We start from the raw sequence: 17696 nt of genomic DNA on the forward strand, positions 1-17696 counted from the left end.
TGCAGGACAGTTTTGAACCCCAATATAAGCTCACCCTTGAAAGACAATCTTACTTGCTCTTGGCGGACCTTGCAAAAACTTTTGGGAAAGCCAAAGACAACTCCATGGTCATTAACAGTATTTAAATCTTGATACAGTTAATGCTCAGCTCAAAGATGTCAGTCTTCCCACAAACTCTTAATACTTTCTGGTACGTCTAAATCCCTGTACTTCAGAGGCAATGAAAAGGAACCCAGGGCTATGCAGCTAACAACTGTTCTTCCCTTAGCCATATGAGCTACTCAGGAAAAAATGCAGCTTCTCTTCTCCCTGGCTTATTTTTCAAGGTGAGACATCAGCTCTACACAGTGTTGGCCAGAACGTATCTGAAAAGAGAGGGTTGATCACTTTACAGAGTAAGGCAACAAAAAACACTATTTATTTTGCCAGGATTATATTTATTTTGCTCTGCTGGAGGGGAGGCAGGCTTTGCTAATAGATTACAAGCACACTTTTCTCAGTTTTGGAAAACAGAATCGTTCTGGAAAGCATGCTTCTGTAAATAAACCCCTGTGCTTCACGATCACCCTACCTACCCCACAGCCCTTTAAGGCTGAACATGTGCTGTGACTGCATCTGGCTCGGCCTAACAGTTTCTCCAGTTGGCTCAGCAAAAGGGAAAAAAAAAAAAAAAAAAAAAAAAAAAAAAAAAAAAAAATTATAGAAAACAACAAAAAGGAACAAACCCAAAGATATCAATTCTGCTCTTAGTCTTAGTGCTGAATCTCACTGCAGTCATCATTCCTGGCAAAACTACACAGCAGCTTTCATCTTGCAGCAACGATAAACTTCCTGCTGCAGGCTGGAACAGGTCAGCGTTCAGTTTGTCTGCCCAGTGGTCCAATCCTTGTGAAATCCTAGACAATCATGACTAAGTTTTCATAGCTGTCGCCGCTGTGAAAGCAGTCTCTGCTTCAAGTGCTACCCCCTGACTTGCTCCGACTTCTCTCCTCTCCCAGGGGCAGCTGTGCAGGACCAGTTGGGTCGCTACCGCGGGGAGTTGCACATGCCAAGGGTCTGGTTTTCACATCTTCCTCCGCAAAGCGGTGGTTGCCATCCACATCCAACACACAATCCGTCGCTCACAGCACCAGGCTCTCAGAAATGGCCTCGCTAAAAGTGAACAACCAAGCTCTGCGGAACCCATCCTCCCCCCTCTGAACAGCTCTGTGTTGACAGTATGGGAGAAACCAATCCCACTAAACAAAAAAACCCAACCACACACACACACACAAACAAACCATCCAACCAGCCTTCAAAATAAGCTCTTGAGTGTCTGGCTGGATGTCTCTATCCTGTAACATCACCAGCCAAACCTTAATGTAGAGATGTTAGTTCACAGGCAGACAGCTTTCAGAAAAAAGTACATCTTGCAGAGGATCAAGGTGATACCATCTCTACATCACATGTGACTCTGAGACTGATTGTTTTGCTACCCAGATGCTAGAAAAGTCCAGATTACTATGAATTAAGAAGACTTTAATGCTCGCATCCCCCTCAGATGAGATCAAACAGCTACAGAGGGAGAAACAATCACAACCACAGACAGTGACTAAAACTGGCAAGCACTAGAGATGAAGCTGTGTGAGATCAGCAGCCAGAGTATCTTTAGAGACGTGAGGTAACCGTGATGCAGGGCAGACAAAGGCCAGAAACATACTTATAAAAAGGCAAATTTTTGGCTACAGAATTCAGCAGTGAACAAAACACAGCTGTGCAATTTCTGTTGAAAAGGCAACATTTTATTCCGAACCTGCCTGTACAAACACAGCACGAGCTCCTCACCTACATGCCATTACAAAAAGCCTTTGGTATCACCACTTCTCTGGTGCTTCTCAGCCCCATCCTCCCCATGAGCTACAGCCAGATCCATTAATAGTTAATACGATGAGCAACATGAGACTACTTAAAACAACCAGACAGTCACCAAGATAATGATCTCTGGAAAATATAAATTCTGCGTCTGGTTTAATCATGTGCCAGGACTGCTGATGGTGTTTGAAGCTATTACAGCATTCACTCTGCACACAGAGAGCAGTGGCTGGTAGCAACAGGCAGCCCAGCTGGCTGGCCCGTGGTGGTGTAAGAAACCAGACGGTGCTTCTTTAATAAATGCAGGAATTGTACAAGGGGCTTCCACCATCATCACCATTACACCTTTTGTGATAAATCAAGGAAGATGAGGTTCTTCCCCATGTAAATCTGCAGGCACAATGTGCTTTGCTGTCTGCATCAAAATTCTCTTGTCCTATCCACAGGTAAATCTGTAGTAAATATTAGGAGAGCCCTCGTAAGCCGAAAGCAACCAGGGCAGTTACTAGAAAGGGGAAACCATGCCTCTTCAGCATCCATGCCCTTGGTCACAGCACGTCTTAAACACAAAACTCAAGTATTCTGAACACCAAACAAGTACATTTTCCAAGAGAAAACTACATTTCAGCTGTAGACACAGATATTAAGGAGGCAGTTGTGAAGCCTTCAAACCCATTTATTTTCTTAATCTTTTCTGTTTCTAACCTCTCCTGCAACCTCTGCTTCCTCTCCTCTTAGTACCACGTTCCATTTCCTCATGTTTATGTTTGCCATTCCTTCCATGAAAAAACAAATCCCTTTTTTTTTTTTTTTAAAAAAAAAAAAAAGAAAAAAAAACCCAAAACAAAGCAAAGCAAAGCAGCTAATTAGATTTAAACTTTTACTTCATTGTCCTCCAGCAAAATTGACAGTTACCACGAAATGTATTTATCTGTGGTTGGCAGTTTTACCAGCGCTGGAGGAGAGCAGTGGCAGCACCATCATCCCCAGACGGCCGGAGGGGGAACTGTCCAGCAGCGAAACCGCTCCCGAGGGATGGCGGGGATCTGCTACGCGCCGGCACGAGCAAACCAGCGATGCTCCTGAACTCCTCCATTGATAGCCACTTGCACCAGCTGTCCATTTTCTACTGAATGTACCAGTCAAACCTCCAAGGGGTGTTTAAATTAAAACAAATGCAGCTTTTGTAGATGACACCTGAGGTGCTGTATAGGAATTAGTCTATGTATACTAAAGAATTAAAGTATCTTAATTAGAAATCATCAGAAAGGTTCCAATGAAGAGGGGGGGTGGGGGGTGAAAGAAAAAAGACAGAAAACTCCATCTCTCTTTTACTTCCCCATGCCCATTACAAAAATCAAACTCAAAGCATGTTGAAGGCACAAGGCATTTCCATTTCATTCTCTATTCTCAACCAGAAAAACACTTTTCCTCATGAACTACCATAATTCTAGCAACTTGAGCTGTAATTTGGTAGCCTGACTTGTACAAGATCAAGTTCTGAGCTACACATATCCTACAAACCTTCTAAGACCCACTTATCTCAGTCACACCGTTATGAGGAAAGACAAGACTTTAATACTCAAATTCAGTAGCAGCACTAACAACAGTAGCTCCCGTCCTGAGAGGGAACCACAACTAGGAAAGGAGTCATGCTCAAAACACTGACACGTCAATTGCAAAATGATTTAATGAGTATCCCTGTCAGTTTATTTGCAGACTGCAACTCTTTTAGTGCTCAGTTTCACTGGCGTCTCTGGGGATCAAATCTGTCAAAAGAAATTGCAGCAAGCTTGTATAGGTCTAGCTTTTTCCACGACTTTTCTCCATCTCTCTGGTTTATGTCTCCAGCATGCTAGAATTAGATGCTGGTAAGACATCATCCAGCAAGACCTGGAACAGGCTTTCGTTGAACTACCGGAGCTCTGCCGTGTGCCACTGGGACTAGACACCTTGTTTACCCAGTAAGGTTTGTCAAACTAGCACATGAGGACACCCACAAGTCCAGTTTCTCTACCCTTGATCACAGGCAGTCCAGAACTGACATCCTCATATTATCATATAAACCTATTTGTCACCAAGGATTCAAATGAACAATAATAAAGTGAACAGATTAAGGATTCAAATGCAAAAAAACCTGATTTGCCATGGAGATGAATTCATCAGACATACAGTAAATAAAAAGAAAGAGGAAAGCCCAAGTGAAATAATGAATATATTTTAAGTATTTCATCTTTTATCACCCATTCCATCACAAAACTATGCAATCAAGGAGATTTCCGGATGGAGTTTGGGAAGTTTTTTTTTTTGGTTTTCAGGGGTTTTCTTTTTGTTTTACTAGCTGTTACTTATGGATAGCTGTGAAAGATCATGACCCATTTCCACTCCTCCAGAGTCTGCAGGACTGTCTTTGATGTTTCTAATGTCATGTAACCTTGTGGATCATATCACCTTTCCCATGCAAGCACAGGAATTATCTTTCTCCACTACTTTAGATTCTCCCTTACATGAACAAACGACGCTTCCTGCCTTTCTTCCAACTGTGAAAAATAGCTGCTTATATCATATAGAAAGCCAGTAGCCTTGTTTGTTAACCAGTTGTTTTGCTTTAAGTTGTTGGTATTTTTAGACATACTCAAACACTTCTCTTGCCTATGAAAATCAAATTTCCCAGGAATTTTACAGAAAAATAGTTCTTACCATTGCACTCCCTACATCAGCTAGAAATGCTACAATGAATTAGTTTCCTGGGCATATGCAGCTTTTTAATGAATTCTGTGTAGTACCCAAAAACTACAACAGGGATAGTGTGAAAGAAATCGTTGGGTTAAGATAGAAAGGCATATGGCTCCTTTTCATCCAAACTCAATACATTAAAGCCTAATCAGATGTGCTCATTTGAGGAAAACCAGAATTAGTAAACTCAGAGCCATATTTTCTAAGTAATGGTAATCTCATAGGTCTACGTTTTCTTTAATGAGCTTTTCCATAGCAGAAAGCAAAGGTTGTTCTAGAAACAAAAAACCACAGAAGATACCTAGTCTCTTCCCAGAGATCCACACAACTAAACAGGGCAGCGTTTCCTCCTTGGTGGTCCCTCTATTTATTTTATTTTCTCTCAACAGTCATGCACAAAATGTTGATAAAGTCAAAGGATTAATTTTATCTCCCATTCTAATATTTTTTAGGTACGAAGAAGCTTCCTGGAAAAATTTATACATTTAGGGATGTCCGGACCTGCTGGATTCTCAATGCCAAGTGATATCCATGGAATTTAGGTCATACTTATCTATGGGAACATGTCCTCGGTAAGGAGGATATGCAACTCACCACACAGCCCTACTTCCTACTAGACTGATGATATAGATTAGTGTTTCTAAGACAAAAAGATAAATCTCCTTCCCGTATCATTTTAAAATCCATTCTATTAATTCCTTCACTGAGAAGAAAACCATTGTGCTTACTTTCCAAACAGAATGGTACCTGGGTGACATTTCTTCAACTACGCCTGCCAAGAAAAGATAACTACAGTCCTAGCAGACCCTGGACGAAGAGTTTGTCACAGGAAGAACAGACCCTTTCTATGTCCCAGGATGTCTAGAAAGCGCTCTTTGTATCCCTAGGACCATGAGACATGTGAAAATAAGTTATCCCACTGCTGTTTTCAAACCCAGATGAAATCCAGGATGCTCTTCAAACTGAATAGCCCAACTGCTTTAGGACAGACCCCATGTTATCCTGCCACTCCCGTGCAGACTGCATCACTAGCCACTTGTGCAGTCAGACCTTACACAAAACTAAACCTGCTGCTCTTGCCAAAACTTTGCCTCCTTATTTTAAGCATAACAAGTGTAGCAACAAACCAAACCAAACAAAGAAAGAAATTCCCTGCAAATGCACCTGATCAAAAGTAAATAAAATACATATTCCTAGAACCAGGTCTTGAAGGCCAATGGTGCTCAGACTGACAAATCATACCAAGCAAGAAGTTCTGAGCTTCCTCTGAAAAAAACACTTCATCCACCCGTCAGGAAAACAAAGAACATCTGAAGCCAAGCAGCACCACTTTAATTGGCTGAATATTTGAAAAAAAAAAAAAAAAAAAAAAAAAAAAAAATAGTGGAATTGCAGTGAGGCCAACATAAGCAAGGACAGGAACGTACTGACCTTGACATATGCTAGGTAATGATCGCACTTTTCCTGCATGTATGACAGTTGTAACTTCTCTGTGATCTGCCCCGCTGCCTCTCCAGAAGACACAAAGTAAACTCTGGGTTGCTGGCTCTTTTCCTTCTTTGCCACATCAGCAGTCAAGTTATAATTCAAACCTGTTTCAAAAAGGAAGAAGAAGAAAACAAAGGATGTCAGTGAACAATAGTTATTTTCTAGCCACCTATCAATGGATCCTGTTGTCCCAAGGGCATGTGTGCTTGAAGAAAGGTCAACCCTTGCAGGCTCTCAATCAATCACTAAGTTTCCTGTGGCTGCACAAAACCAAATCCAATTACTAATGCACTCCCAGGTTTCGTGTTGCTACGTTCCCCAGCCCATCCTTTCCTATAGGAAATGATGTGTAAAAATACATCTACACACGCACACTTAATGAAGAAAAAAGAAACAGAAGATGCTTAAACTATGTTGCTAACAGAAAAAGCACAAACACAACACAAATAACAACAGCAGCAACTTCAAGCTTTGTTTTCCTTCTAGAACAGCACAAATCATGCAAATGTCAACCAGGATGTGGCACCTCCTGACAATTACTTTTGTTGATTTGCAGTCATCTTAGCATTTATACCTTAACTAGACGTCACTGCCTTGCACTCAGTATCCCCGCCTTAGATGTCAGAAATCCCTGGCAGTTTATAGAAGACAAACCCAGAGACTAATGAGCTGTATCTCTGTAAATCCTGTTTCCTGCTGCCTTGCAGGATAGGTAACAACATAACCTGTTGCTTTGTGACTGGTTGTATCTGTATCCAAAAGAAAACTTATTTGTTACTTTAAGTAGATGTACAGTGATTGAATGATCCAAGCTGACTGTACCTTTCCTTTTAGTAAATGCAACAACAACAGGAGCAAGAAAACTGCAACAGAAGCATGAATGCTTGTTCTGATGCTTTCTACAGACAAGGGTAACGCTGGCTGCGAGGTCCTTTCACTCATCACAGAGCACTGCCTGTATTGATTTCAGCTGTTATCAAGGCAATAATGGGAATACCATGAGATTGGCTCACTATAAATGGCTTAATTAGTTGATAATCTTTGTAAACAACAGTACCAGCTCCTGTGCTGATCTGTTACATATGTAGGGTGCTTGCCAAATTATTGCTTTGGTTTTTAGTTATGTATTAAGTCCTAGATGATTGATGCCAGATAATATGCTCCCCATAAATGTAAACTTTTTTTTAAGCCAGAAATTTATAAACAATGAATGTAAGTGTAACACATTCCTGGACTGAGGTCTTCTATACTAAATTTCAGCATGGGATCTTTGCTGGGTTTTGTTGTGGTTTTATTTGGTATTGTGGTGGTGTTTTGTTTTTTGTTTTTTGTTTTTTGTTTTTTTTTAAATCAGTGAAAATCCTAGTCTCTCTAAATCAACACTGCTGCCAGTGTTATCACTTCCAATCATTTCTCCACCAAAACTTCACTATGAAGTGTTTATTTAATGATATTGTAAAACTTGGTGCAAAAGTCTCTGTGAACACTCATAATTCACGTAATTCAAAATGAACTCATTTCCCTTTGCCATGTGTTGCATTCTGATGAAAAGCTCACTCACAAGTTCATGCAAAGCAACCAGAGATATACTCTAGGTAGTAAGAAAAGCCACAGCTGCAGAATCAGCCTAACTACCATCACAGGGCTCCACCTGAACCTTTTTTGCTTGCTTTCAGAAGAATAACATGCTTAGAAGGATAATGCCTTGAAAGCGTTTCAACCTCTGAGAAGCTCAGCACCAAAAACTCTCACTGAATTGGCGTTTGCTCCGTCCCACTCAAGAACACCACCTAAACAGAAACACAGGGTTGGTTTCGGCTTTCTAAAACCCCATTTGTTTCTTAATTTTTTTTTTTTTTCTTTTTTAAAGTGTGTACATCCCACACCCACCCCCAGTGGTCTCCCTTCCGCTCTCAAGACCTCACATGCACAAACACACGCTGAGATCTGCACTGGCATCCCAAGAATAAAGACAAAAAATCCCGTTAGCAAACCCCGGCCTTGCGTAGGCAGAGGCAAAAAGCCCCGTGGGGAGACGCAGCCCTCTTCAAAGGAGGAGCACCAAAGGCAGGCAGGGCTGCAGAGCTTGCAGGGGCGCCTGGGGAGGCTCGGAGGCTCTGCGAGGGAAGCGCGATGTATTACTGACACTGAACAACTCCTCGCCGCGGGCGCGGAGATGCATCCTGATGTGAGCCCCGTACCAGGCCTCCGAGCAAAGCGATCCCAGCTACCGGCTCTCTGAAACTGCAGTGGATGTTTTCAATCAAGCAGCACAGTTCCCGTCCTCCCCGCTGCCTCCCCTTTATTTTGACAACTTGTTTCTATGTTATATCCAATGATGTCACATCAGTGGAAAAACTGAAATATCATGAGTAAGGTTTTTCTTTTTTTTTTTTTTTTTTCTTCCCCTCTCCAGCTTGATTGCTTCCAAAAAGCAACCAGGGTGGGGAGATAGCTGGCCAAACTTAGCGCTGCTGGTGGTGTAAGATCCTTCTGCTCACTCCAGTAGATCAGAAGGAAAGTTTTCGCTAGCAAATTAACTCTTCCAGGTAACGCCTTCCATTATTTGTCCAGCAGCTTTAAGCGCACCTGGTTAGAAATGCTTCTGGGGATCAGCTCACCCAACTTCACACAATCAAAATAAAACTCTGGCATGGATTTGATGAGCTCAGATGAAGGGTTTGATTCTTGTAATGACCATTCCTAAACTAAAGTTAAATGCCTAAAAGCTTCAGTAACAGCTCCCTCTGAGAAATTTTTAGTCATACCTGCAAGCGGACCATCGCTTGGCAGACCAGGCAAGTTACTCCAGCCAGTAACAGATGCACCAAGTAAATGGTAGCAGGTATTTTATAATGGATATTCATCTTAAGTGGCACATGTCATGATGCACAAGTCATCCGCTCACGGGGCTGAAGGCAGCCAGGAAGCAGAGAGGAGTGAGGAGGGACTGAAATCGGGCAGCGGTATCCTGTGAGCTAAAATGGGAATCACAGCCAGCTGTGCTAATGGAGGGGTTACACCCTCCGAGCTGCCTGGCACATCCCTTCATTGCCCACTCAGATGATGCTACAGCACACAAAAATCAGGCAGTAAAATGCTCAGCAGGAACAAGCACATCCGCAAGTGCTTGTTAAACTATAGTACTGATTCACAAGGGGGGAAGGGGAGGATTTTCATGGAGAAAATTAAGAATTTACTAAATAATAACAAAAAGCCATTGGAAGAGGAATGGGTTTCTTTGCTGTCTCTACCAGTAATTACAAGGAGAAAGCGATTCATGAACTTTGCTTGCAGAGAAAATTCTTAAGTAATGAAAGTATTAAAAAAAATTTGCCCTAGCAAATGACAATATACATAAGACATTCCTCCCATCTTCTTCCAAAAACCTTTCCTTTTTCCCTTTACTTTAAACCTCGTTTCAAATCCTCTGTCACGGCGTTGTCCCTAGCTTCTAAGTAGGGAGCCACCCTCACTGCTCTGTACAGTGAACAACACAACCCTGCAGCATCCCCCCTTCCAAGGCATTCGGAGGGTAGCACCGACTCAGGCCTGCACCCAAGCAGACTGGAAAAATGAGAGACCGACAGAAATAACACTCCTGTCAAACTACAGCAGGCTATAGGTATGAAGAGGAGTGTCCATTTCCATCAGGTTTTGGTTCGGGCATGTTTCTTCAGTCCTAGAAACATATTCAGAGTGAAAATATCAAAGAACCTACTACCCCACACTAAATCTCACACCAGCCTTTCAGGCAACAGTATTTGGGACATGAGGACTACTCTAGAAATGGACCGACGCTCAAGTGATGCCCGTCTGAAGTGAAGAGTACAGGAGAAACTTTAAAGCAGCTTCTAGCGCATCTGCCTAACTTTACCCAAACCCCTTCATTTTCATAGCCACCAAAATTCACCTAATTCTCACACTCGTACTATTATTATTGTAGAGGAAATTATCCAGACTGTGGGCACAAATTTACTTCCATTCTCCTGCGGGGCTGAATGCAGAAGCAGCGCTGGCCGCACAGGGATGCCAGCAGCCTGCTTTCCTGTCCTGCTCACCCAGAAGCACCTGGTCTGAACAGGCTGAAGCCTGCTCACCCAGCCTAGGAACGGCCTTTCTCTCATCCCCGCCTTTCCTGCAGGTACAGAGACCCCGGGGGGAGACAAAGCGACGGCCCTTCGAGTGAGGGAGGAACAGCCTGAGTGAGATTCCGAGGTGGAGAAGTGAAAACATGAAATGCTGTATTTCTCACGCATCCGAGACGCAGCAGAGGCTGTCTCTCTCGGCGGGTGTAGGACGCGACGCGCAGCTCTCCAGCAAGCGCTGAGGCAGAGCCAAGGGCCGGACAATGCCTGGCACACAGTGCAGAGCACGTGCTTCACTTGGGCACGGCTCTCTGTTCAGACAAAAACATTTCAGCAAGAAATCTGTATTTCCGAAGGAGGTGGTCTGCAAACAGTATCTACAAAATGGATGGGAGTTATACTGTCATTGGCAGTATCGAGCAGTATCAATAAACACGGGTCCTGAGATAGCTGTTACACGGCCAGTAGTATTGCAACTGTGAGTAGAAGGGTTTTAAAGAAAAAAAAAAAGGAGAGTGGGGAAGGTTTATATTTAAGTGTGAGGCAGTGCTAGATGAACTTTCCTTCACATGCCAGTTAACGAAATAACCACATGTTCGAATAACCATTGAAGACACCCATTTGCCACAGAAGAATGCTGCCTGCATGCTCAGCTTGACTTTCTAAACACTGTGTAGCAGGTGACCAACTTCAGCTGCCCCAAAGCAAGAGCAACACCCAGCTTCCCAGCAGGAGCCAGCAGGAGCCAGCAGGAGCCAGCAGGAGCCAGCAGCCCGGAGCATCCGCTGCCAGGCCCGAGGGGAGCGGTGCTCCCGCCGCACACCGTGTCCCCGCCCTCCGACTCAACACACCACCCCCAGACATCCGAAGATGAGGACAATCCCCACGCTTTTAGCCACAAAACTTTGACATAGCATTTTAACACCTCCATATGCTTTTCAGAGTCCGAACTGGACAATGATGTACTTACAGGGCTATTCTATTTTTCCCCCCTCCTACATTTAACCATGGAGGAGAGGAACCGCTGCAACGTTTCCATGAATTGTTCCACCCTCTGTTAGTTGATACCCTTCAACTGCAACGTAATTAAAATGGCCTGACTGTTAAGATTACAAACTGAAATCTTATTGAAGATATTTTATCCAAATCAGAGCCCCAAAGGGTTTTATACAGTCATATAGTTCTGGCTGCAATGTTTTTAAGACAAATCACTTTGCTAGAAGCATTGTATACAAGGACAATGGTTGGAAGTTTTATAATCATCTACTTAATAGTAAAAAAATTCCTCGTAATGAGATGGATGTTACTTGCCAAGGAAGATACACATGTGCTTTCCCCACAGTAACTCATGGGGAGTACAGCTTATATGACAGCACTGGGGAATTCAACTGGCTCTTACAAGACACGATGAACAGGAAGATAGATCTTTTGCAAACAAGCGGAACAGATACTTAGATTGGGAAAAAAGGCAGCTTCACTTCTTAGCCACAGGTCCAGAGATATGAAATTAAAGCAGAGGAAACCTTTTAAACAGTACCCCAGGAATATATGAAAACCTAGATATTCAGAAAATCTATCCAGTGATTTTCAGAAAGGAATTAACACCCCTGGAGCACTCAGAGATAAGTGTTTTCTTAACTGACAGATTAGCAGGCAGTACAAGAAATACTTTATCAAAGCATGTATTTGTCTGCTGAAAGTCATCATTTACAGGGAAGGAAAATATGCAAAAATAGAAACTGAAGTCTCAGTTGCACCAATATGTTATAATCCAGAGGAATCTTAAATTCAGTAATTCCACTTTTTTGACCTATTTAGGTGACGAAGAGACAAGCTGCAGAGAGTAATTTCAACAAGCAGCTTGTAGTTCTCACTCCATGTGAATGGCAGGAGAAGTAGAAAGAAGCCTTTTTCTTCTCCGGCTCATTTAAAATCCAAATACTGCAGCGGGCTCTGCATACCGGGATGCACAGATGCAACTCTCACCCTTCTCGATTAGCAGCTGAGAAAGGCTAGGGCACAGAGCAGGAGGCAGCACTGCTTCCCCCAGCTCCTCACCAGACCCACTGCAGGGACTCAGCACGCTGTGAGGCTGAGGTACCTTCCCTCGGCAGCACACTGCGAGTCCTCTGCCGTTCCTAAAGCACGGCGAAGGTAAAACATCGTGGCCGAATTAAATACACCCAGACCTTACAATATTTAGAAATGCTGTATCTATCCCATACCACGTCACGCAGTATCTCAGACTTGTAAACACTGGGATGTAAAAGACGTAAGTAGTATTTTAATGCAGCCAAGACGTAAAGGCTTGCACAGTTGCACACCTTACACAATTCCATTCACCCGAGAAACTCCATGTGTTTTACAGAGACTAACTAACTTGGAAGATACTGAAGATATTCTTGCCATCACTAAAATACTGCACTATTTATAATCATTTTACAGAAAGGTAAACTGCTGCACAGAAAAATGATTCGCTCACACCTGGTAGGAATTCAGATTTATCGTTCTCTGGTTCAAGAGCTCCTTGTACACTTTCAGAAACTATTGATCCTGAGGAAATCACACCTGCTTTCTGATAACATTGATAAAGGATATGGATACAGAAATGTGTTATCAAGACGTAACCAGGGAATATGAACTGACAAAACATCAACTGCTTCCGTGTTCTCTGTCCTTTCAGTAAGCCCAAGGACACATTTCCCTCCTTTCACTCAGGAAGAAACTGTGCCAGTATCACATCAGCCTCGACAGAAGGTAAAAACATGCCCAAGAAAGTTCTCAGGGAGCCTCCAACTTTCTGGAACTGTATAGCTCAGCTCACCTCGAAACAACTTATTTCACGTAAAAGCTCTGTTACTGACTCCAAAGGGAGCCCTCGATTCCAGGTGACCCTGCCCAGGGCTGGCACAGGTACCTTACCTATTTCTCCAGGAACACGCTTGCCATTGAAGCGAAAGCATGCTGTAACATTGAGGCAGTTCACTGGCTGCAAGCCATCGTGGCACTGAGGAGCTGTGATATTGATGGAGGAGGGCAGGAAAATGGAGATGTCCATGGTAATGACAGGCCTGGATCTGGAGAGATCAACAGAGAAGTGGAACTGAGTGATCATTCAGAAGGAAGTGCTCAGACAAAGGAAAATAAAATAGATTTGGTAAACTGCACAATTTTAAACAGACATGAAAAATAAGAGACTGCATTTAAACAGTAAGCTAAATTGGCACTTGACCTAGCTGGCAAGGACTTCTAGTGTGTGAATGAAAACCATAACATCAGCCTGATGTTCAGTGCTCAGATACAGACTGCAGCAGGCAGCTGGGAAAACTGATAATATATAAAAATAATCATTTTCAGCAAAAGTTGTATAAAGCCTTCCTGATGACTGAAGAGGATAACAAAATTAGCACAACTGCAACCAAGGATGACAAGCTCACGCAAGTGAGACTGCTTGCTAAGCAGCCTGGATGGTCAGGAAATCAGGTGGTTTCCAGAGAACAGTCTATAGTCAAATTTGCGACCTGAAAGTCAAGGAAGGAGAACAGGGGTAGGAGATGGATTCATACATAATTTTTCTGACAGCATACGAGGGACAGCAGACACCACATTCATGTTTTCTGGAGGAGGGAACGTTTGGCTAATTCCCTCCCAGCACATGGTAAGGACTGAATACTCTTTTCAGGCTGCTGAACTCTGTTTCAGGAGTTACCTGGTGCACTGTGAACAAAAGCTTTCTGCCCTTGCAACTCCAGCACCGAGTTATCGCTAGGAATATTCCTGGCTGAAGAAGACCTCGGACAGAACGGGAGAACAAGCCGAGCGCCACCAGGGCCCAGGTGGTCTCCCCTCTCACACAACACAGCAGCCCTGCCAGCTTGGTTGGAAAAATCAGCCCAGAAACCCAGCCTCTGCTGAGCCGTTCCCAGTGCAGGACTTCAGCCCAAAAATTCACCAAGTGTTATTCTTCGTGGTTTCAATTCTGTACATGTTCAACATGAACATGTTCTTCCAAAACCAAGCCCAGTAGTGAAAAAAAAATGTGCAGCAACCAGCACATTCATTTCTAAGGTAGTCCCAGCATCCGTGCAAAGACAGAGCATGTAAGTAAACCACTTCAGGACTCTCACTCCACAAGCCACTTAATTTAGAGGCAGGGGAAAGGGGGTAGAAGAGAGCAGGGATTGTGGTTACACCTAATTCATATTGACTGGAACAAGAGTCACATCAATCTCCAAGACAGCTGCTCAGACTCCTTTACCACAGCCTGAAATAACAGTGCAAGTTTTCATTTTGAGATGGAGGATGAAGATAAATGCTAATCCTAGAAATACATACAGTAATGCGGGGGGGGGGGGGGGGGGGGGCAGTGGAGGGGGGTGGAGAAGGAAAAAGAAGGAAAAAGAGTGAGCTTCCTAGGATCATTTCACACCTTCAAAAAAAATGCTTTCCAAATGCTTGGGGAGACATAACAGAGTACATGCTATAACTGATCTAGAAAAATATTTCTCCTACAAAAAAAATATTTCTCCACCCATGATGCACTGTGTGATTTTTCCTTAACGTTAGCTCACTTGCTTATTCACTGGGAAAAAAAAACAATGCATCTGTCAAACAGCCATACACACACACGAGCAATACACAACGAGATCCGCCCGAAGTCACCGTGGCTTCCACCAGAGCCTTTAATATCTCTTGGCAAAACATTTGTTGGTTTTGGCCAACGGACTTCACAAAGGCTTCTGGCGGGATGAGGGGGAGAAAAAAAAAAAAAATCCAATTTCTTTATCCTAATCTGAATCTAAATGGCAAGAGGGATGTGCTGTAAATTGGCAGGAGCAGCAATTAATCAGGATGTCTACAAAGTCAGTCAGTAATGTGCTAATTCCCTCAGAAACGCAGAAGCATGACTGAACGTGTGGCCAGAGGTCACCATGCTGTTGCGATGTATGTTTTAAACATCACAGCAAGCCTTTCGGATTGCTTCCCCCCGCGTCCCGCAAGTAACAACAACACAGGAATAAAATGCAGTTTCCTCTCTAGCAGTTTTGGAGATGTGGGGCTGCAAGCTCCCATCGGGGGCCTGGCACACCTTCCCACAGAAGCAGCAATTGGCTTTCTCTCCGTGCACGATGAAGGCACAGAAAACTCTCCAGAAGACTTGACCACCTGCCACGCTGATCATCAAGAGCATTTCTTCCCCTTCTCCTTTTTCTCTCTGTTTTGTTTAACCGATTCAACTGGAAATGAAGCCAAGTTCTTCCTGCCTTGAACAGGAAGCAGGCTGGCACGTCTGTTCTGCAGCTCCAGCATTTGTCTTGCCAGTCTCACCACATTCCTGTATCTTCCATTAAGATGCAGGAGTCCCTGGTGATTTCTACTTCTAATGACATCTAGGTATTGACCGGATTTTTATATTAAATATTAACATGTGTAACAAAGGAGCTACTGGCAAAATTCAAACTTCCCATCCTCTTCCCCAGGTCTGTGCATCTGAAGCCCACTCCTACTCTAACTCTCCACCTGCATAATCTGGTGAACCAAGCTGTCACACCTCTCTCCATAAGATGAAACAAGCAGTTGCACTTAAGTCATACACTCAAAACAGCAGCCCAAATCCTGTGTGCATCGAAAATGTCTCCATATTTCATTTCCCTGAAGACTACTATTTCATTCTGCGTCCCATTATTACTTGCAAAATTACATCCTGTCATCATACACAGCTGGCTTTTTGCTCAACTACATTCCCTCAAATCATAATTTATTTACTTTATGTAAATGTAAGAACAATAAAAAAGCCTTCTCACAAATTCAGAGCCACCTTTCTAAAGAGGCACTGAGATGCAACTCATCTCCTTCCAGCTCTGACCCTTTGTTTTCTTCATAGCCCTGGGAGTCCTACATATTGTCATCCCTCACTACTCTGTTTAAATTAAATCGTGCATTCTTTGACACCATCCATGTCTAAGGTTCTCCTTAAGAAGTAATCCAGCTGGCTTCTTCTGACCACAATAAACTAGGGACAAAATTGGGGTGGTGGAGGACTTAGACCACATAGGATTATAAACAGAAAACAGACAAAAAGAAGACAACAGCAGATGAAAAAGACATTCATCTCACCTCAGGAGTACCACATTGTCTGACAAGAAGGCTCCAACAGTCATATCTGAAATTTTTGTAACATTGAGACAGTTACAAAGGAGGCATAAAATTCAGTTTTCTCAAATCAGGTGCTAAATTACAGAGCATGTATCTTAAAAAAGCAGTTTTCTGACTTAAATAAGCTAGTTGGTCCCTTCAAATATCATTATGTCATAAGTATTATAACTGAAGGATTAGGTATGTGACATCACTTCTTCATTGTTTAACTTTTATTACTACTCTTACATTTTGCGGGGGGGGGGGTTGTTTTTCTTTGTCTGTTTGTTTTTGTTGTTTTCTTGGTTTTGTTTTGGTTTGGTTTTAGGATTGTCATCATGACTGAGCAGCTTCCAAGAAACTTACAACCTTGGCCAGAACTCAAACCCTCTGCTTTAATATCTCAAGCCTTTGTCATGACTGCCAAAACACCTGAATTAAGCAACCGGCTCAAATTCTCATCAGGAGCTTCAAGTAACAGAGGGGAATGGGAAGAAAATGCTCAGCTTCATTGGTCTCCCGCAACAGCTGGAAGCAGCCACCTGGAAATGACCAGCTCTGCTGTTTTCTCAACCTTCTGCTGCGTGTCCCCAGTGCTCTCGCTGCCAGGACACAGGACATACCTGGATAGCCATTGCCATCCATATCGACTCCCCCTGATATGGACTGGCCGAACATCCGCAGCGTCGGGTTTATTGTTTGCCCAGACAGCTTCTGCAGCAGAAAACACAGGAGTGAAATCAGTCAATAACACAAAGAATCCTCTAAAACACACACAACAAAAAAGCAAACCCCAAAAAAACCTTCCAGTCTGATTTTCATGGTCACCCGGGCTCTCTTCCGTGGGCTGGAAGTGCTGCACATCTGCAGGCTTGCACTTCACCCACGCAGCCCTGAGCAGGAAGGCTGTGGACTGCAGGAAGCCCTTCTGCTCTGGGCTAGCAGGCGGCTAGTGTTAACTTGGATTAAAAAACACACCTGCATTACAGCCCTCGTGCAGACCCAAGCAAAACAAAGAAGACATCAAAAAGGCTTCTTGGGGTCAGGGGAGGAAATTTAACTGCACCCTAGAGATTTTATCTTTTTTTTTTTTTTTTTTTTTTTGCATTATTCCACTTCTGTAAATAAAAGCTTTAAGCAGCATCTTAACAAAAATTAATGATTAATTGAAACAGAAAATCCTGCACAACCATTCCTTTTCACAAAGTTTGCCAGCATACTCGAAGTCAAAATGATTAATTTTCATCCCACTTGGAAACTCTGCTTTCCATCAGCTATTATGCAGTATTTTGTGTCAGTTTGGAAGCTGTATCTCATTTCTGCCTTCCCAACGCAAAGATTAATTAACTTCTAACATATTTTTTTTTCTTTTTTAATTACTAACACGAAAACTTTCTC

General features: G+C 43.0%; 1 protein-coding gene across 1 annotated transcript in view; it reads right to left on the minus strand.

Annotated features, from left to right (window-relative positions):
• The window catches only part of ITGA9 (integrin subunit alpha 9), a 227065-nt gene that overhangs the window by 168250 nt on the left and 41119 nt on the right, over nt 1–17696 (minus strand). The window contains exons 12-15 of the mRNA XM_042806477.1: nt 16922–17012; nt 16281–16326; nt 13086–13240; nt 6019–6179 (exon numbers count right to left, since the gene is read on the minus strand). Of these exons, the coding sequence (XP_042662411.1) occupies nt 6019–6179; nt 13086–13240; nt 16281–16326; nt 16922–17012 (453 nt within the window). The remainder of the gene's footprint in view (nt 1–6018; nt 6180–13085; nt 13241–16280; nt 16327–16921; nt 17013–17696) is intronic.

The sequence above is a fragment of the Tyto alba genome, unplaced genomic scaffold (assembly GCF_018691265.1).
Source record: "Tyto alba isolate M040663 unplaced genomic scaffold, T.alba_DEE_v4.0 Super-Scaffold_46, whole genome shotgun sequence".
Classification (NCBI taxonomy): Eukaryota; Metazoa; Chordata; class Aves; order Strigiformes; family Tytonidae; genus Tyto; species Tyto alba.